Source organism: Anguilla anguilla, chromosome 4, assembly GCF_013347855.1.
Source record: "Anguilla anguilla isolate fAngAng1 chromosome 4, fAngAng1.pri, whole genome shotgun sequence".
Taxonomy (NCBI): domain Eukaryota; kingdom Metazoa; phylum Chordata; class Actinopteri; order Anguilliformes; family Anguillidae; genus Anguilla; species Anguilla anguilla.
This window is the reverse complement of record NC_049204.1, coordinates 64333853-64354462: the sequence shown is the minus strand read 5'-3', so window position 1 is coordinate 64354462 and position 20610 is coordinate 64333853. Positions and strand designations below refer to the sequence as shown.

At 51.3% G+C, this 20610-nt stretch overlaps 1 protein-coding gene across 5 annotated transcripts in view; it reads left to right on the top strand.

Annotated features, from left to right (window-relative positions):
• Positions 1–20610, top strand: part of trappc8 (trafficking protein particle complex 8) — a 32625-nt gene that overhangs the window by 448 nt on the left and 11567 nt on the right. Inside the window, exons 2-21 of one of the 5 annotated variants that reach the window (XM_035414423.1) lie at positions 2289–2483; positions 3898–3981; positions 6427–6516; positions 6708–6882; positions 7712–7865; positions 8373–8472; positions 8721–8971; positions 9882–9997; positions 10179–10329; positions 10641–10741; positions 11172–11277; positions 12006–12137; positions 14659–14883; positions 16065–16176; positions 16709–16903; positions 17409–17572; positions 18186–18260; positions 18663–18753; positions 19221–19372; positions 19905–20371. In XM_035414423.1, the coding sequence (XP_035270314.1) occupies positions 2289–2483; positions 3898–3981; positions 6427–6516; positions 6708–6882; positions 7712–7865; positions 8373–8472; positions 8721–8971; positions 9882–9997; positions 10179–10329; positions 10641–10741; positions 11172–11277; positions 12006–12137; positions 14659–14883; positions 16065–16176; positions 16709–16903; positions 17409–17572; positions 18186–18260; positions 18663–18753; positions 19221–19372; positions 19905–20371 (3136 nt within the window). Of the gene's footprint in view, positions 1–2288; positions 2484–3897; positions 3982–6426; positions 6517–6707; positions 6883–7711; positions 7866–8372; positions 8473–8720; positions 8972–9881; positions 9998–10178; positions 10330–10640; positions 10742–11171; positions 11278–12005; positions 12138–14658; positions 14884–16061; positions 16177–16708; positions 16904–17408; positions 17573–18185; positions 18261–18662; positions 18754–19220; positions 19373–19904; positions 20372–20610 lie in introns of all 5 variants that reach the window. The other 4 variants (XM_035414424.1, XM_035414421.1, XM_035414426.1 and 1 more) reach the window with 4 other exon arrangements.

The following is a 20610-nucleotide window of genomic DNA, read 5'->3' as shown; positions in this document are numbered from 1 at the left end:
TTCATTTGTCGCTGTCACAAGCTAAGCAGTCAAATGACAGGAAGGGCTGGTTTAAGCTGAATTTGAGCAAACTAGGCCTGCCCGTTCTCCGACCTCGTCACTTGAGAAGATTCATTAATACTTGAAGAGTTCGGCATTATAATGCCGCTGTGCCCAGGGACGCTACTCTCATTTGCTCTTTTATGTAACGTTTCGGCTGCTGGCTAAGAGGCCTTGTAACTTAACCAGTACCCGGGGCTCAGAACCGGCATTATTGCTAACAGTGCAGCTTAGCTGCACCCCCTTATCATGGCAGCTAGCAAACAAGCTAGCTGCTAACTAGCCTGCTGTTAACGGGAGTAATTGCTAATGTACTGGTTAGGTTATTAGCTAAATAGTTAGCAATTTAAAGGTGTCGCGTTTAATAATATAGCAAGCAATCTGGGCAGCTAACTTATGCGTCCTGAGAGACAGGCATGTTTTCAGTGCAGAAAAACACATTTTAACAGTTAAGCAAATGTATTCAGCAATTTGGATTTCTCATTTCTTTTAATATTTCAGTTTTGCTATGTACGCTAGGTATGCAATCTATCGTGTCTGCGTTTTTAATGGGTGGTTATTCATTGCTAGGTTAGCTAACTAACGTTACATGGACCATAGTGTAACGTTATTGTTTTATGCAGTGTTTGTCGTCCACTGGATATTGCCTCATATTTTAGAATGTATGGATATCAGAAAAGCCTTTAGGGACATTGATATTTGAAAAATACTTTCCGTTGAACTAATAACATATTCGTGCAATTTCAGCTGTTTGTGGATCTAAAAATCGTTCATTTGTAGCATTGTAACATGTATTGCCATAGGAGTTCCCTATTTTTGTAACGCTCGCTAATATCTTACACGTTTCTGCAACCTCTCTCAATCCTTCAAGGACTATGAAGAACCAACCGACGTATTCCGATGTACATCATAACGAGGGTATTTAAAAAATCAGAAGTCTCTGTGTGTAACTGAAAAAAAAATATATAGACGCCCTCAAACAGGTAAATGTAGACGCACACTTTCGGGTTCGTTCGTTTCTCAGGGTGCTGCGCTGGAGGCAGTGCAAACCAAAACTCCCACCTCGTTTCAAACGAAGAATTTGTGTGTGTTTTTTATTGAGTATTGTTTTACCGGCGGCTCGCTCCGCTTCTCCGTTTAGGGGACGCGCGCGCGCTGGTAGAGAAAATAATGCCACTTCGAACGCAGGGCACCCAGTAACAGACATTCAATCATGGCGGATCCACAGAAACCTGCTTTCAGTAATGCACTGCTTTTCAAGTTCAGGAAAACCTATCAACTTTAAGATTCGATTAGTGAGAATTGTATTAAAGCTGAAATCATAAATATTGGGAATATGCTTGTTTAATAAGGACTTATATTTGAGTTCGAACCTAGTGATTATCTACTTTCTTATGTTTGCTAGTGGGGACATATTGTTTTTGTAATTTCTATAGAGGGGGTTGAGGGAAGCCAAGACTTTTTTGCAAATTATAGAAAGAAAACTTTTTAGAAAATTTTAGGAAATTGTCTACTGTCCTGGAGTCTGCCTGATCTCTTATAGGTCCCTGTTGAATACTTGAACAGCACAGTACTTTCAGACAGTGCAGTTCAATTACCGGTGTTCGAAACACGGGGTCATTACGCAAGTACTCAGTCGGAACATTTATTTCTAGAGCTAACCCGGGATTAGCGGATCCACAGCAAAGCTTTTGCCCTGAACTGAATTATGGGAAACGTAGTCCACAGACTTGTTCAGGTTGCCCAATCCCTCTGACCCACTGTGTGTCAGCGCGACTCCCTGCTTGGCAGGCATTGAGTGCAAATTCCCAGAGATTATTTGGATTGGCTGCAGGAGTTTTAAACGAGATCTACTGTCCTGTAGGGCTTCACTCCAGCCGTAACACAGCACACCTCACTCAACAGCTAGAGATCTACCGTCCTGTACGGTTTCACTCCAGCCGTAACACAGCACACCTCACTCACCAGCGAGCGATCTTGTACTGCCTAATTAGTTGCTATTAGAGTCAGGTGTGCCAAATCAGGGCTGAAATGAAAACCTGCAGGATGGTTAGATCTCCAGGAACGGGGGTTGGTTTTTTTTTAACCGCAGGTCTTGAGTGTGCATTTCCTGCACAGCGGTGTAGGCGATGGCGGGTCAGAGTGACCGAGACGCGCCGCCAGCCAATCCGATGGCGGGGAAATGGGCGTGGTCTCGGCACACGGTTCTGTTTCAGACTTCGCCGTCTCCTCTGTGTGGGTCCGCGCAGGTCACATGAGGGACCCCAACAACCAGATCCAGGTGATCAAGAACCTGAAGATCAGCGTGTCCAACGTGGCGACGCAGCCGCCCAAGGCCGCCGCCGTGCGCCGGCTGCTGGACGAGGTGGTGTCCGCCAGCCAGCCCGCCGAGGGCCTGGTGGCCAACGTCATCACCGCCGGCGACTACGACCTCAACATCAGCGGTGAGTCTGGCCGCAGGGCAGCGGCGGGGGGGGGGGGGTACAGCTTCCTGTGCGATAGAATGTGGCAGCAGGAAGTGGTGATGGTCGGGGGTGGGGGGGCAGTTTGGCTGGTTCTGACCAATCGCTAGCTTTGCCCATTTTTACGTTTGATGGAATCGTATGGAACTTTCTGGAATAAGCCACTCCTCCCCCAACCCCATTGCAACCCCCCCCCCCCCCCCCCCACTCCCCACCCATTGAAATCTCAGTGGAATCCATGGTCTGCCGAACACTAGTTTAATAATTATGACTGAATGACTGTACGATGTGTTCATCAGATAAGCACAGGAGCAGTTTCATATGAATTATTATTTCAGCATCACTGTTTTTCAGAGTGCTGCTTTCTGTAACTGTATATGGGATTTGAGGATTTGTTAATTTAGTCAGAAATTCTGGCAGCGGCTTAATTCAAATGATTATTTGAATATATTATTTTATTTGATACATTTTTTCACCACTATTTTTCTGTTTATTAATTTTTCTGACCCCTTGAACATGGGGGGGGGGGGGGGGGGGATACTACGGGTGATTGGAAATACCCTGAAACAAGATGGCTGCCCTCAACCTTAGCAAAGGACACCCCTCATCCCCTCTGCATGGTGACTTTGGGGAGGGGATGAGGGGGATATTTAGGTGTGGGAGGGGAGAAGCCGCGGGTACCTCTCTTGGCTTTAGTGAGCGGGTCCTGTCATGCTTTTCGGACGGGGAACTGAAATGATCTGGACAACTGAGGAAGGCTGCAGCCATCTCATTCAGTCATTTGGCCCTGTGTGAAAGGGGAAGTGCGATTCACATTCCACCCTCCAGAGGATTCACAGCGCTGACGTTTTAGTACTTGAAAATTCTGCTTGTGTTGTCAATCACATTTTTATTTTTAATCTTTATTTTATTTCTCTTTCTTTTTTGTTTTTCTGAAAAAAAAAAAAAAAAAAAACCTTCCGGATGAAATCCTGGTAAGAGACCACTCTTCCACATTCAGTCAAATATGTGAATATCTGAAGGAATGTGTAGCCAGTGCAGGCGGGCTAAAACAACGCTAACGGTAACAAGGGCTAGTCTTGTTTCTTCAGCGTTTGTGCTACGTCAACACAGATGTACTTTGGCTCAAGTTTTGTAGGCGCTAACAGATCGTGCTAATAAGTTTAAACTACCTCTTCTGAGTCTACATTTAATCTTCCATAACACAACCCCCCCCCCCCCCCCAACCTTCCCCAAATGCTTTTTGAAGTGAATCTGTCCTGATGAACTGAACCCTGTCTTTCCCTATTTACAGGACCAGTACTGCTCGTTTGTCCAATCCTCAGTTTAGGTTGAATGCTGCCTGTCGCCGTGGAAACACATTGTGACATCATTAACCGCATCTTATTTCCATCAGATCGCTCGCTTAAAGCTAGTGTTCCGTGGTACGGTAGTTGGAAAGAGACACTGAGGGAGCTGAACACTTCCGAGTTCTATGCAGGTATTCTCTCCAGCTGGTGTTGGGTAACTCCCGCTTTTCCGTCCCTGCGTTCCTCCTGGCTCCCTGAGTCTGCTAACTCTCCTCTCCGGCTCTCTCTCTCTCTCTGAGCTCTTCCCCCCCCCCCCCCCCTTCACCTTTCTTGCAGTTTTCTTTCAGGGTGTTGGACGGCTCTTGTAGAGTTAGCTGTACTCGGTTGTGTGTGTGCGTGTGAGCGTGTGCGGGTGTATATGTGTGTAGAAAATGAGTCCTTACACTTAAGCTAAGTGTAATTTGACGTGGTTACAAAAAGTAATGGCAGCGCATTGGACAAATGGCCTGAAATTGGCTAACTAGGCCCTTGTGTGATTCGCACCTTTCCGATACCCAGTTTTACACACAAGAAAAACTGCATTCCTTCCGAGCCAGGCTGATGAGAAAGGAAATTGGCTGTTGAAAAAGACCTGTTAGATCTGTGTCAGCGTTGCCTGGTGAGGATGAGGTAATATCTACGGGGCTATTGAATGAAAAGTCACGTCTGTTGATGGTGATTTTTAATGATATAGAGAATAGGAAATGCATGGATTCTTTCTTCATGGGACCGTGGCGCATTAAATGCGTCTCCTCTCTGGCGCATTAAATGCGTCTCCTCTCTGTCGCATTAAATGCGTCTCCTCTCTGTCGCATTAAATGCGTCTCCTCTCTGTCGCATTAAATGCGTCTCCTCTCTGTCGCATTAAATGCGTCTCCTCTCTGGCGCATTAAATGCGTCTCCTCTCTGGCGCATTAAATGCGTCAGCAGGCCGGCCATAATTGGCACGATGATGCGACGCACACATGCGCCTGTGAGGACATCGCAGGGTGACGCAGCCTGCATGCGACAGAGAGCGGTCCGATGCGTTCGGTTTGAGCCGTTACCGCCGTTACCGCCGTTACTCACTTGAGCCCGATATTACTGCGCAGCCCTGCGGAATGGGAACCGTGCGATCGCCAGGACGGCTGCTGCCCGAGTGCCTTTTGTAACCACCAGCACCTTCTCTCTAATCACGAATGAGTCCCAGCCGGACAGCGGTCGCGCTAGCCTTGGAGAAATAGCCAGGGATGAGCCCGTCTGCTCCGTGCAGGCTGGTCATAGGAGCAGCAGTGAGCAGCAGTGAGCAGTGTATCTGGCTGCTCGTTAAACCGGTGGGGCTGAAGACTCCACTGACTGGTGGAGTGGCTGTGTAGGCCCCACGGGAGTGGCCTGCAATGGCGCCCTTCCTTTTGTCCTGAGAAACCGTGAGAATTCGGCATCTACCTCGGATTTTTAAAATGTGTTCATGTGCGTGCAAGGCCAAGTCCCCCTGCTAGCTCCAGAGCTAACGCGACCGCTGTCTGAGCTGTGAAGTGCAGTCGCTCATCTTATAGACTTCCAGTGACTTCCTGGTCTTTCCCTGGCACCGTGTCCCTGTGCAGTAGCAAACGCAGTCGCTGTGCTTTGCTGTTGCTCAACGCTGTTACACAACTGGCTTTGTTATGTAATGCTAGTGAAATTTGGACCAAAAAAAACAAAAATGCCTTGCATATTTGGTCCATTTAAGTAGCCTACATGTTTCATGCAGATTAAAGTTGTGTACCAGTTTTTTTTTTCTGATTTGGTTGTTATAAGGTGTATTGTACTGTAATGTCTTCTCCTTAAAGCATAAGTCTGTATTATAACTGAAAATGAGTTTAAGTTAGAATTCTTTTGGCTGTGACACAGAGAGGGGAAGGTTGTTGAACCTTCTCAGGTGTGTTGAACTGGGCTTAATATGCTTGAAGTTTTCTGTCTAGCGCTTCCTGGCTCATATTTTTGTTGGGTCATGTTCAGTAGGGGAGGAAAGACATGCTGTTTGATCAGATTGAGTTGAGCTTCCCCCCTCTCTTCTGAATGAGCTTAATTGAGCACCCATGTGAAGTCAGCAGCCTGGTGAACTCCTCCTTGGCAGATGTCTTCAAGTTTATAGTTTGGAGAAGTTTATTAATGACAGGAATAATGATAACCTGGTGTGTTGTCAGATACAACTCTGTGTGTTAATCTTTTTTCGTGTATGTTTTTGTATGGCAGAATCATGCCTGCCAGTTTAGGCCATTTTGGTTACACTGAGATGTTTGTTCTTTACCAGGAGCTACGTAGTCAGAGGGGGATTTGAGGATTTAGTCCATCTTATGCATGTTCTTGGTTTGTTTTTTGGTTGTTTTGGTTTGTTGTGTGATTTTCTTACCCTGGTTCTGCTACCAAATTTTATGGTGTGACGTTTATGGTAGAAGTGTTTACTTGCGACGGCACCGTTTCCCTGTAACTTGACTTTGCTATCTGATTGAACTTTGTGTGCTATTCTGCCGTAGAGCCAGTGCACATAGCTGGGGCATAGTCAGTCGATAGTCGCAGGGTTGTTTTTTGTTGTTGAAGAACATCCTGTTTGTGTGCTGTTTTTTTCCCCCCCTCAGCAACCACCCCTTGGTTCGAGGCCTACCGTGAGAACTTCCTGCAGTCCATGCCCGCGTCGGAGCACGAGTTCCTCAGCCACTACCTGGCCTGTATCCTTTCCCCGGCGGCTCGCTGAAGCCATGCCAGTCCTGTGCGACCTCCCTCCCTCCCAGTGCTTAATTAAAAGGACGGCTTTCTCTGTGTCTGTGGCTGTTTTTGAAAGGCTGTGGCTAGTCTTTATTTAAGACGCATTGGCTCGGGGGGCTGGTGTTTTTTCCCTGACGCGCCCCCCCCCTCCCAGGCATGCTGGTGGTGTCGTCCCGCGAGGCTTCGCCCGTGGACCAGTTCCTGAAGCTGTCCCAGGAGCAGCACCGCATCCAGCACAGCGGCGAGCACAGCTTCCCCAAGTGGTTCATCCCAAACACGCTCAAGTACTACGTCCTGCTGCATGACATCAGCGAGGGGGACGAGCAGAGGTACGCGCCCCCTCTCTCCCCCCTCCTTTCCCCTCCTCCCTTCTCCTCTCCCTTCCTCCCCCCCTCTCTCCTCCTCTCCCCTCCTCCCCCCCTCTCCCCCCGCTCTCTCCTCCTCTCCCCTCCTCCCTTCTCCTCTCCCTTCCTCCCCCCCTCTCTCCTCCTCTCCCCTCCTCCCCCCTCTCCCCCCGCTCTCTCCTCCTCTCCCCTCCTCCCTTCTCCTCTCCCTTCCTCCCCCCCTCTCTCCTCCTCTCCCCTCCTCCCCCCTCTCCCCCCGCTCTCTCCTCCTCTCCCCTCCTCCCTTCTCCTCTCCACCCGTCCTCCCCCCTCCTCTCCTCCCGTCCTCTCCCCTCCCCCCCCCCGCTCTCTCCTCCTCTCCCTTCCTCCCCCCCCGCTCTCTCCTCCTCCTCTCCCCTCCTCCCTTCTCCTCCCCCCTCCTCTCCACCCGTCCTCTCCCCTCCTCCCCCCTCCTCCCTTCTCCTCACCCCTCCTCCCCCCTCCTCGCCTCCCGTCCTCCCCCCTCCCCCCCGCTCTCTCCTCCCCGCCTCCCGCTCTCTCCTCCTCCTCTCCCCTCCTCCCCTCCTCTCCTTGTTGATGAGGCTGAGAGTGAAAACAGAGCTGGCACTGTCGGTTCTGTTTGAGTCAGACGCTACGCCGCCGTGTCAGACCTGCCTGTGTTTACTGTCAGCATGGCGTGGAAGCCATTGATCCACCCCCCCCCCCCCCACCCCCCCACCCCCCCGCTGTGTGGGGGGTGCAGTTTAATGTCTGCCGTATCGATTCTGGCTGGGCCGTATCCTGAGCGCGCTGCTGTTCTCCCGCTGGCCTGCAGGGCGGACACCGTGTACGAGGACATGAAGCAGAGGTACGGGACGCAGGCCTGCTACCTGCTCAAGATCAACTCGCGCATGTCCGCCTCCGCCTCGGGCGAGCAGATCCCCGACCCCTGGAGCCAGTACTTACAGAAGAGCAGTTTCCAAAACCAGGTGCGTGCGTGTGTGTCTGTCTCTGTCTGTCTGTGTGTGTGTCTGTGTGTGTGTGTGTGTCTGTGTCTGTCTGTCTGTCTGTGTCTGTCTGTCTGTGTGTCTGTCTCTGTCTGTCTATCTGTCTTTCTGTGTGTCGGTCTGTACTTCCTTTGCTTCTGTTGTCAAATTTCCATCTATGATCAGGTTTATGTAAATAAGCATCGCCTCCGATTCCTCTGATTCTTTTCCAGTTTTTTCCCCCCATTTTCCAATTTACACTGTCTTGCTTATTTATAATCATTTATAATAATTTGTCTCGAAGCAGCTGCTGAAGATGTGTACCTGTGCACACACTAAAATCAGCAGTGAATATTTGGGGATTTAATTTTGTTCCAGTTAGCACTGGGCAGGTGACAGCAGTGGACACACAGTCTGCGGCATGCTTGCTGTACTGTATGTGGTGCTGTAGCGCGCTGTCATTTGTGCTGGGCACTGGAAAAACGCTGAAATACCAAATGGTCTTTTTAGGACTTGCATGAAGAAGGTCCTTCTGCCATGGTGAATAACACGACCGTGGAGAACAGCACCAGCACAGGGGATGTGGACGGGCTCGAACCTTCAGCCAGAGGTAAGCCAGCGCGCATTTTACTCTGTTAATATTTTAGTATTTTATATGTGTGTGTGTGTGTGTGTGTACAATACTGTAATACTCTCAATAACTCTCAATGCGATAACAACAATAATACTGTTTTTATCCACTGTTGGTGTGTAGTAGGTGCTTTATAGTGTAGCGTGAATGTCTGTATGTGTTCATTCGGATTCCTGTTGAAAAAGTAAAATTCCTTGTGTCTTAAAACGAGCCTTTTCCTCTTTCAGATGAGGTTCCCAACAACTTCGACGCCCACCCCCTCCAGCTGGACCACCCCAGCGACCCCGGGGGTCCCCAGGAGAGCCTGGAGCCCCTGAAGCCGCCCGGGTCCGAGGGCAAGAAGCAGGCGGGCGTGGCGCCGCACGGGGCGTGCCTGACGCTCAACGACCACGACCGCATCCGCCAGTTCATCCAGGAGTTCACCTCCCGCGGCCTGCTGCCCCACATCGAGAAGAACATCCGCCAGCTCAACGACCAGGTGAGGGCGCCCCCTGCTGGCCCGGAGGGTGGGGGGGTCTCGCTGGGCGGCAGCAGCAGATTTGGGGGCTTCAGGGACCTGCCGTGTGGTCCCGTGGCACGGTTTTTGGGATTTGGGCCGCTCTGGATGTTTGGTGACTCCTGGAAAAATAAAAACGGGTCACTCTTTTTTTACGGTGCCTGTATGTCAGGTGTGTTGTCGTTAGACCTCACAGTCCCACAGCCCCAGTGTTTATGTAGTGTCTGAGCCGCGGGGAGCATCTGTTACTGCCGCGGGGTACTTTCCAAAAGAAGGAAAGCCAGCTTGTGCTGAAGTGTACCGTCCTGGGTTTTCTGAGATTAGTGCAGGGCTGGCAGTTTTGCCTGATCAGTCTGACTTCTCTAAGTTATTTGGGGTTTTAGGTGCTTCTCAGCCGACTGGAACAGACTGGGTTCAAATTTCACTTTCACTTTCACTGGAATGTGCTTGTGGTCACTCTGTCTGTCACACGTGAACGCACACACTCACGCACACAGACAGGCACGTGTACACGCACACGCACACACACACACTCACGCACACAGACAGGCACACACAGATAGACACGCATGCACAAAGTGTGTTGCAACAGTATGACAAAGTGATTTATTGCAACCCTAATTTGGCACTTCCGACTAATTAACAGCTTAATGAGCTCTCCAGCTGTTGAGTGAGGTGTGCTGTGTTAGGGACAGAGTGAAACCCTACAGGACGGTAGATCTCCAGCTGTTGAGTGAGGTGTGCTGTGTTAGAGCTGGAATGAAACCCTACAGGACGGTAGATCTCTAGCTGTTGAATGAGGTGTGCTGTGCTCAGAATGTATGATCTGTAGTGAACTTTCTGTTACCAATCACTCTTTTTTTAAAAATGTTTTTATTTTTTCCCTCCAAAGCTCGTTTCCAGGAAAGGTCTCAGCAGGTCCTTATTTTCTGCCACCAAGAAGTGGTTTGGTGGAGGCAAGGTACCGGAGAAGAGCATCAGCGAGCTGAAGAACACAGCTGGCCTTCTGTAAGTGCACGTCCTCTCCTCTCCTCTCCTCTCCTCTCCTCTCCTCTCTGTAACACAGTCAGCTACCGTGTGCCTTTTCTGGGTGGGTTGCAGTGAGTGTCTCCCTGCCGCTGGGTTTGATGTGGAGGTGAGTGCTCGCGTCTCCCTGGTGACGGTGACTGGGGACCGTGTTACGTTGCAGGTACCCTCCAGAGGCCCCGGAGCTGCAGATAAGGAAAATGGCCGACCTATGCCTCCTGGTGCAGCACTACGACCTGGCCTACAGCTGCTATCACACCGCCAAGAAGGACTTCCTCAACGACCAGGCCATGCTGTACGCCGCTGGAGCTCTGGTGGGTGTGGGACACGCTGTCCAAATATGCGTGCTTTTCTGAAACGAGGGAGCGTTTTCTGATTCAATGATTGGCTGACGGTACGATTGGATTTATTCCGGTTGGTGTTCCGCAGCTGAAGGAGATGAAGTTCGGTTGCACCGAACGCGTTTCATATTGCAAACGTAATTTTAAGAATTTAGAAAGAAAGTTGCCGTTTGAGCGTGTGTTTATCATGTACCTTTTCCCCCAGCGCTCAATAACAAACTGTACTTGTCCTGGTAAAATAAAGGATAAATAAAGTTTTTTAAAAATTCTTTTTGTGATTCCAGGAAATGGCGGCCGTGTCGGCCTTCCTCCACCCCGGCGCTCCCAGGCCGTATCCCGCCCACTACATGGACACAGCCATCCAGACCTACCGCGACGTCTGCAAGTACGCACCCTTCGCCCGTGCCGACAGGAAGTGATGTCACTGTGCAAACCGACGGTCGTGTACTGTACGATATCGAAGGCTGGGGACACGTGTACATGGCTGTCGTCATACTGCACTACTGTATTGACCTCTCGGTGCACGTAAAGTGAAATCAGGAAATGAGATGCTGGTAAAGTGCATTGTGGGAAGTGGAGTTTTATTCCTGGTCGTTTCTAAGAAAACAGCGGAGAAGGGAGGATGTTTGTTCATTTGGATTTGAGTCCCTCGTTTTTTTCTTCTTTTGTTCGGTTTTGTGTGTGTGTGGGGGGGGGGGGGAGTTCAGAAAAAATAGCAGCACGCATTAATTGTTGAAGACATTGAACCATTTTTTTCTTAAAACTGCACAGTTCCCCGCGCTCATGGTATCCGTGGTGTATTCGTTCGGCTGTAGGAACATGGTGCTGGCCGAGCGGTGTGCGCTGCTCAGCGCCGAGATCCTGAAAAGCCAGGCGAAGTACTCCGAGGCCGCCACCCTCCTCATCAAGATGACCAGCGAGGTGAGGAGAGCTCCTCTTGTGATGTCACCCGTGTTTTTGTGAGGTCATTCGATAGCGAGGAGGGAACGGCGCTGCTCTGCGATGGCGCTTGTGCTTGCCATGTAATTTGATAGTGAGAGGAATATTGCTAGTGATGTAATTTGATAGTGAGAGGAATACTGCTCGTCATGCCCATCTGGCGTTTGTGATGTAATTGGATAGCGAGGTTGGAAGGGTGCTGTTTGCGATGTCATTTGTGTGTGTGAGGTCATTTGCTGCTTGATGTCACCTGCTTGCTTTCCTACACAAAGATGTGGAAAGAGATGAGTTTAGAATTTTAAAAGCATACACTAGGCCATTTAGTCTTTATAGTCAATGTATTTGTAATATGTAGAGTGGTGTGCAAAAGTCTGGCTCCCTCCCCAGTCAAATTGCATGTTTCTAAGTGGTGAAAAATAGTCTGATCACAACCTCTATTGGGAACAAACACAAACATGGCACGTTTCTGCACGACTTCATGCAGGATTACTCTTCGTTTACCAAATGTAACGGGCTGAAAATAAAAAATAAAACTATGAAATGTGAAATGTTTTCCATACCGCTGCGTATCAGACCTTTTGGTGCAGTCTGTGTTGAAGAGCAGTGAAATGGCGGAATCGGGTCAGTAGTAAGGGGGAGGAGTCAGCTCTAGATCAGCCCGGCTGGAGTCAGGGGGAGGTGTCTGACCCGCTCTCTTGCGCCCCCTGCAGGACTCGGACCTGCGCAGCGCCCTGCTTCTGGAGCAGGCGGCCCACTGCTTCATCAACATGAGGAGCCCCATGGTGCGCAAGTTCGCCTTCCACATGATCCTGGCGGGACACAGGTTCAGCAAAGCGGGACAGGTACAGAGCCCGCCCCAAACGCTCGAGTTTCCGCTCCCCCCACCCCAAACGCTCGAGTTCCCCCGCTCACCCCAAACGCACCAGTTCCCCCGCCCGCCAGTGCTTCTGCTGTAGAACAGCCTTCATGTCATGTTCATTATTACACCCTCCCCGTGCAGGGAGAGGTGGCGTTCATTAGAGTGGTCTGCAGGTGCTTTAGACCTGGGGGGGCTCGGGGGGGGCCTAAGCGGATTACACTGTCAGGATCAATTAAAAGATGACTGCAGCTACCATGGGAGGTGCCGGGAGAAGCACAGTGGCAGGTTTTTAATGTCACACTGGTAATGAAAATGAATGCTGGGAGAAATGTATTTATTTTTAACTGTGTGAGAGTGCTCATGTGGGGGAAACCCCCGCGTTGGCCGTTTTGTTTCGATTTTGTGTCGGGTTTGAAATCTTATTTGACTGCAACCAAATGTGGCCAGCAGAGGGCGCTTCATGTAGCACAGATTGAGCTCGTAGCTGTTCGCTGGTCCAATTTTTGTATCATATGCTGCCTTTAGAAATGGATAATTTTCCTAAATGAAATCAAACCAAGACCTGAGGCGCATATATTAGATTTTGGAATGGGATTCTGATTGGGTGAATCAAACATGCTACAGTTTAGATATGGAAGGTGATATGCCAATGAATAAGGAAGTCTGAAGCCAAAAGAAAAATCATTACTTGTGATATGGTAATGTAGCTGGTGCGGTCCCCCTGTAGTGCAGTCCCCCTGTAGTGCGGTCCCCCTGTAGTTCGGTCCCCCTGTATTGTAGTCCCCCTGTAGTGCGGTCCCCCTGTAGTGCGGTCCCCCTGTATTGTGGTCCCCCTGTAGTGCTGTCCACCTGTATTATGGTCCCCCTGTAGTGCGGTTCCCCTGTATTGCGGTCCCCCTGTATTGCGGTCCCCCTGTATTGTGGTCCCCCTGTAGTGCGGTCCCCCTGTAGTGCGGTCCCCCTGTAGTGCGGTCCCCCTGTAGTGCGGTCCCCCTGTAGTGCGGTCCCCCTGTAGTGCGGTCCCCCTGTATTGCGGTCCCCCTGTATTGTGGTCCCCCTGTTTTGCGGTCCCCCTGTATTGTGGTCCCCCTGTAGTGCGGTCCCCCTGTATTGTGGTCCCCCTGTTTTGCGGTCCCCCTGTATTGTCGCCCCCCTGTAGTGCGGTCCCCCTGTTTTGCGGTCCCCCTGTGTTGTGGTCTCCCTGTTTTGCGGTCCCCCTGTGAGCTCGGCTGCGATCCCCCACAGTGTTTAAGATCAGGGTTCGTGGGAGCCGCGCCCTTTTACCTTTTACGGTGGATTGCACAGCGGCTGCTCTCCTGGCCGGGACCAGCAGGTGATGCTCAGCACCCTGAGCCCAGACGGGACCCTGGGGTGCTGCGTGAGTCACTCAGCGGGGGATGAGTCATCGGCAGAGAGGGTCTGAATGAGGTCACAGACCCCGCCGGCAGCTCCAGAGCGGGAGGGAGGGAGGGAGAGGGAGAGAGGGAGAGAGAGAGGGAGGGAGGGAACGCTCAGATGAGCTCTGGGCCAGGACTGCTCAGCGCTGTTCCTGGAGAGCTGCCCTCCTTTCATTTCAGCCCTGATTTGGCGCACCAGACTCTACTAATTATCAGCTTATTGAGGTCTCTCGCTGTGGAGTGAGGTGTGCTGTGTTAGGCTCAGAGTGAAACCCTACAGGACGGTAGATCTCTAGCTGGTGAATGAGGTGTGCTGTGTTAGGCTCAGAGTGAAACCCTACAGGACGGTAGATCTCTAGCTGGTGAATGAGGTGTGCTTTGTTAGGGACAGAGTGAAACCCTACAGGACGGTAACCTCCCACATTTCATGTCCGTACAGAGATCGAGTGATTCAGCAAAACACATTCTTGGTTTCATTTAGCAAGAAGGTTAGAAGTCAAAAGGTTTTCCTTGGCTGGCTGAAATCTAAACCATTTCCTGGTATTGAACCGCAGTCATAAGGGTGGCAGTGTAGGATAATGGGTAAGGAGCTGGTCTTTGTAACGTGAAGGTTAACCTGCATTGCTTCAGTCTATCCAGGTGTATAAATGGATGCAATGCAAATGAAAATGTAAAAAGTTGTGGATAAGAGCGTCTGCTAAATGCCTGTGATGTAAATGTACTGTTATAACCGGATCCCCTGCCTCGATTCTTAATGCTGTGCCTTAATGCGTGATTAATTCCTGTCTGTCTGTCTGTCTCTCTGTCTGTTTGTCTCTGTCTGTCTGCTTGTCTGCCTGTCTGTCTGCTTGTCTGTCTGCTTGTCTGCCTGCCTGTCTGCTTGTCTGCCTGCCTGTCTGCTTGTCTGTCTGTCTGTCTGTTTCTCTCTGTCTGTCTGTCTCTCTGCCTGCCTGCCTGTCTGCTTGTCTGTCTCTGTGTCTGTCTGTCTGTCTGCCTACCTGTCTGCCTACCTGTCTGCCTGCCTGCCTGTCTGTCTGCTTGTCTGTCTGCTTGTCTGCCTGCCTGTCTGCTTGTCCGTCTGTCTGTGGTGTTTTGTGCTCGGCGCAGAAGCGGCACGCGCTGCGGTGCTACTGCCAGGCCATGCAGGTGTACAAGGGCAAAGGCTGGTCCCTGGCGGAGGACCACATCAACTTCACCATTGGCCGGCAGTCCTACACGCTGCGGCAGCCCGACAACGCCGTGGCCGCCTTCCGCCACATCCTCATCAACGACAGCAAGCAGGCCGCCTCGCAGCAGGGGGCCTTCCTGCGCGAGTACCTCTACGTCTACAAGGTCGGTTTAAACAGGAAACGAAACCGAAAAAAAAAAAAACGGCCAATCGACTGGCTCCGCTCGCGACCGGCCTGCGGTTTCACAGGCACACCCTGAGAAGTGCTTTTTCGTCTTTAAAAAATAAAAAATAATGATCTTTCTCCACTTTCGTTCTTGAAAAAAGGTGCTCAAAATGAAGTTGTGCTTCCATTTGGCCTTGGCGTGGGTGTGCGGTTTGAAGGCTTCAGTGGTGTTATTTTAAGATCAGCGTGCCTTAGAGTTGTATTGTTCATCAGACGACGTTCAGCTTAAGCCTGTTGCTTTGATTGTTTTATTATTAAGTAAATTGTAAACAAAGTAAGTCTTAAATGTTACACTCAAAGTTGATTCCAAGCTTGTGTGTGATCCAGTTCAATCCAGTCCTGAAATTGCGGGTGCGTTTTGTGTATCGGATAGTGCTACATCTTTCTTAATATTTAGTACAACAATTTGTATGCCTTATGCTTAAAAAAAAGACAGCAGATTATAGCAGTAAAACAATTCATTCTAACTGTCCCATCATGCCTGATGGATTTCAGTGCAAGATTAGATTTGTAAGAACACACACATTCACACACACACACACACACACACACACACACTCTGTACTACACATTTACCACATAGCAGACTAGTAATTTAGCCAGCCTATTTCACTCTTATTACGATGAATGAGATTCCACTCTGAAGTACTGGGGTGAAAAGGCTAGCCTCCACAGGGGAATACCTTTCACCCACAGCTGCCAGGCAGCCAGGAGAGCAGATTGGAGATGTAGGGGCGGGAGGGAGTTCCTGTCGTCCAGGGAATGTTCCGGACTGGCATTTTGAGCTCCCTCTCTGGAGTGTCTGGGTTTATATGGACAGCCTGTGTCCCCCAGCATCCATTAACCCTTTATTAAGGTGTGAGATTGCAAATAGGCTACGTGTTCAGAATGTTCTTAACCAAACATTCTGTTGCCGATGTCACAATCACTGCTGGTGACTGAAAGCAGCGGAGTTCTAGAACACTGAGAAACATTCACAAGAGAACATATCTCTTCAAAGGGTTAAAGACCGTGACCTCAGCTCGCGGGCTGATGATTGACGGGAGCTGGGCTCCGCCCATAAGTGGTAGTTCAAACTTAAAATTTAGATTTTTTTTTTTTTTTGTCGTTCTTTAGCAGAATGTGAGCCAGTCGTCCCCAGCAGAGGGCGCCCTTCCCCAGCTGCCCCTGCCCTGCATCCAGAGTTCCGCCACGCGCGTCTTCTTCGGCCACGACCGGCGGCTGGCAGAAGGTGAGGCTCTGCCCCCCGTGCCACGGCCGCCGCTGCGCTCCGTTTGTGGGTCGATCCTGACCCGTAGAGAAGTGCGTCCTCTGGAGTTACGGTCAGTCAGAGGTGATGGGATCTGAGCCAGAAGGCTAAGGTTAAGGGGGCCATGGAGGGGCATCTGTTCTGGGAACCTTTCTCTAAGATGCATGCAGGTCTGTCAAACCTCTTCTCACCCTGACTCATCTTCTCCACGTGTGCCCCCTGTAGTGATATAGCTCTGTGTTTAGTATGAGTCAAGGTGCTGCTCCATCCAGGGCTGATTTCACTTTCATTCACTGATTTAATTTTTGTGTGATTATTTTTTCCTCAATGAACAGGCAAAATTTTATTATGTAAAGCACTTGGGACATTGTTATTATTATTATTATTATTATTATATAATTAATGACTGTACGGACTATCATGACTAATGACTGTAATGCCTGTGACTGCTGATGACAGTAATGGAGGTAAAGACGGTGGTCATCACCCAGCGCGTTACCTCTCTCCCCCCCAGGGGAGAAGCAGGCCGCCACCCACGTGAGTTTGGACCAGGAGTACGACCGGGACCTGTCCCAGCAGTGGAAGGAGCTGGAGGAGCAAGTGGTGGCCATCGTCCACCGAGGGGTCCTCCCCGCCAACTTCCAGCCCACCCAGTACTGCCTGAACGGCCAGACGGACAACACGCGCTTCCCGCTGGCCGTGGTGGAAGGTGACTCGCTTTCCCAGAATGCCAGGCCTGTTCTGGTTCGTTTTCGAAAAGTCAGAAGAATTGCTTTTTTTCTTTCATTTGTCCTCATGTAAATTCTTTAAGGTACTTTTGGAAAACTTAAATGTAGGACTTGTTTATTTTTTCTATTGCACATGTGGTGCTCGTTTTATTTATTTTTTTGAAAATGGTGGAAAACTAATCAGTTCAGTTCCATTCGGTCTGTGAGTTGCCTTGTAGTTGCACTGTCCGTTTAAATGTGATCGATTAACTCCGCACCCCCAGTGGTCCCTTTTCTGTTGCCCCAGGGCACATATTCTAATTAATTGCCCCCCCCCCCCCCCCTTCCTTTCATGACCCTTGACTCTCAAACCCCTCTGAGGATTTTCGTTTTCTTTGTCCTGTTCCTCCCCCAAAGACTGTGGGACCGAGCCGGCCAGCACGCTCAGCGGTCCTTGTCAACGTTTTCCGGTCAACGTTTTTAACGCCGTTCGCCCTTCCTCCCCAGAGCCCGTCATCGTCGAGGTGGTGTTCCGGAACCCTCTGAAGGTCCCCCTCATCCTGACGGACCTGTCGCTGCTCTGGAAGTTCAGCCCGAAGGACTTCTCCCGTGCGCAGGGCGAGGAGGCGGGGGAGTCGGTGAGCAACGAGAAGGAGGCGCGCGATCTGGAGGTGAGTCCCCCCCCCCCCCCCCCCCCCCCCCCCGAGCCCTCCTGTCTGAGGAAACCCCCCAGACTCATCCACCAATGCCAGCGCAGGGTTTGCGTTACTGTCCCGCGTTAGGGCCCCTTCCTGCTCTTTCCGCGAGCGCCGCACGCTGCAGTTTGCACTGAAGGGCCAGAGATCGGTGCGGATGGGCTCCGTCAAATTAGGGTCGTTAAGAAATTTAATAAACCTTTTTTTTTTATCCTATGCAATTCCAATTTAAAAAAATGTATATATGTATTTTTTTTTTCTTCACCTCTCACGGATCAATAAAAAAAAAGGTGAAATGAAGGGCCAGAGATCGGTGCGGATGGGCTCCGTCAGACCAGGGTCCTTAAGAAATTTAATAAACCTTTTCTTTTTATCCTATGCAATTCCAATTTAAAAAAATGTATATATATATTTTTTTTCTTCACCTCTCACGGATCAACGAAAAAGGTGAAATTCAGCCTCTCGTAACTTTGCAGTGTGAAGCGTATCAAGCGTCGTTTCATGAGCCAAGTCTCTTCCGCACGTCGATGTGGCGTAATTCAATTATCCTTTCAAGGACTTCCTTTTGTTTCCGTTTCTCCACTAACAGGCACCATTAAAAAACGATTTCATCAGCACTGAGGTAATATCGGAGTTTTTCATGAGCCTGGAAGAGACTAAAGTGGTAAGTGTGCAGTAATCTGTGCTCTCGTTAACTCTTTTTCAGAAAATGATTAAACTCATTCGCAGTTCATCTGCTTGTGGTTGAGTGACCAGCAGCAAGTGTTATTCTAAAAAAAATGAACACCTTACTATATTTTGCATGAAGTGTGTGAAAAAATGTTCAGTCACCGGGAATCCGTTCAGTTCATGTATATGAAGAGTGTGCCAAAATAGATACCCTTCCAAACGGAATGTTAGCATGTTTAGAATGCTTGATTAAAATGCTTGATTAAAATGTCTGATTAGAATGTTTAGAATGCCTGATTAGAATGTTTAGAATGTCTGATTAGAATGTTTAGAATGTCTGATTAGAATGTTAAGATTGTCTGTTTGTGGATAACGCTCTGCTCTGCTCTCCCCTCAGGCTCGTCTGAAGCTCCTCCCCCACCAGACGGGGGAGCTGCACATCCTGGGCGTGGTCTACAACCTGGGCACAGCGGCCTCTGCTGGCGAAGGTGGGTACTGCGGCGCTGCTGGGGCATGGTTTAGGCCTGGCTGGGAGAGGGCTGTCCTGTGCTCTTTTGGGTGGGGTGCAGGTGCTCCCATCACATAAAGGCTGCAGAGAAAGGCACTGGCGTATGGGCATAGAGCTGTGGTCTCCAACCCTGGTCCTGGAGAGCTACAGGGTCTGCTGGTTTTTTTGTTTTCACCTTAAAATCAGCACCCAGTTGAGACCCAAGACACCAGGTGAGATGAGTTAACTGTGTAATAAACTGCTCTAATTGATTCATGAAGTGCAGAGTCACTATGAAAACCAGCAGAACCTGTAGCTCTCCAGGACCGGGGTTGGAGACCAGTGGCGTAAAGGATGTAGGCGTAGAGCTTTTGGGAGGTGTTTGGGGGAATGAACGTTTCGGTGTATTGTCCCGCTGGTGTGCTTTGTGCCCTGTTGCTGAATTTAAACGTGCTCGGCTGGCTGCAGGCGTGGGCGAAGGGTTGACCGTGCGCGGTCGGCAGGACCTGGAGATCCAGGGCCCTCGTCTGAACGGGACCAAAGAGGAGAAGACCTCCGTCCAGCACGGACCCGACCGGCGCCTCGACCCCATCATCACCCCGCCCATGCCCCTGCTGGAGGTGAGCGTACCTGCCCCCTCTCTGCCCCCGTCCTGCCCTGCCCCGCCCCACCCCCCTCATCACACCACCCATGCCCCTACTGGAGGTGAGCTTACCTGCCCCCTCTCTGCCCCCGTCCTGCCCTGCCCCGCCCCACCCCCCCACCCATGCCCCTGCTGGAGGTGAGCGTACCTGCCCCCTCTCTGCCCCCGTCCTGCCCTGCCCCGCCCCACCCCCCTCATCACCCCGCCCATGCCCCTGCTGGAGGTGAGCGTACCTGCCCCCTCTCTGCCCCCGTCCTGCCCTGCCCTGCCCCACCCCCATCATCACCCCGCCCATGCCCCTGCTGGAGGTGAGCGTACCTGCCCCCTCTCTGCCCCCGTCCTGCCCTGCCCTGCCCCACCCCCCTCATCACCCCACCCATGCCCCTGCTGGAGGTGTTAGGCTGGAAGCTGAAGAGAGGGATGGAAACTGATGAAATGGAGGAAGTCAATTGGGTTCTTGGTGAGGTAACTGTCTCTCTGTCCCCCCACCCCCCACCCCCACCCCGCAGGTGTTCTTCATTAACTTCCCCACGGGGCTGCTGTGCGGAGAGATCCGGAAGGCCTACGTGGAGTTCGCCAACGTGAGCGCAGTGGCGCTGACCGGCCTGCGGGTGGTGTCCCGCCGCCCCGAGTTCTTCACCTTCGGCGGGCGGGCGGCGCCCCTCACCCCCCTCAGCCCCACCGCGTCCGAGAACTGCAGCGCCTACAAGACCGTGGTGTCGGACCAGGCCGCCGCCGCCGCCGCCCACGCCCCCGCCTCGCTGGTGTCCCCGGCCGATTTCGGGGCGAGCGGCGGCGCCGGCGGGGGGGACGGCCGCTGCCCCGGGGTGCTGGACATCCCGCTCCCCGACGCCGTGCTCCAGCCCGGCGCCTCCGTCCAGCTGCCGCTGTGGCTGCGGGGGCCGGACCGCGAGGGCGTGCACGAGATCAACTTCCTGTTCTACTACGAGAGCGCCGAGAAGACGTCCAAGCTCAGGTGCGTGGATCCCCCGACCCCAGCCCCCCCAGCCCCATGCGTGTGTCCCCCCTTCCCCCCACCCAGCCCCACGCGTGCCCCCCCTTCCCCCAGCCCCACACGTGTCCCCCCCCAGCCCCACACGTGTCCCCCCTTCCCCCCACCCAGCCCCACATGTGTTCCGGCGTTTCTGTGAACCTCCTGGGAGTTAAAAAAAAAGAAAAGTTTTACCTGCCGGTGTGGGATACGGGCGTCTCAAA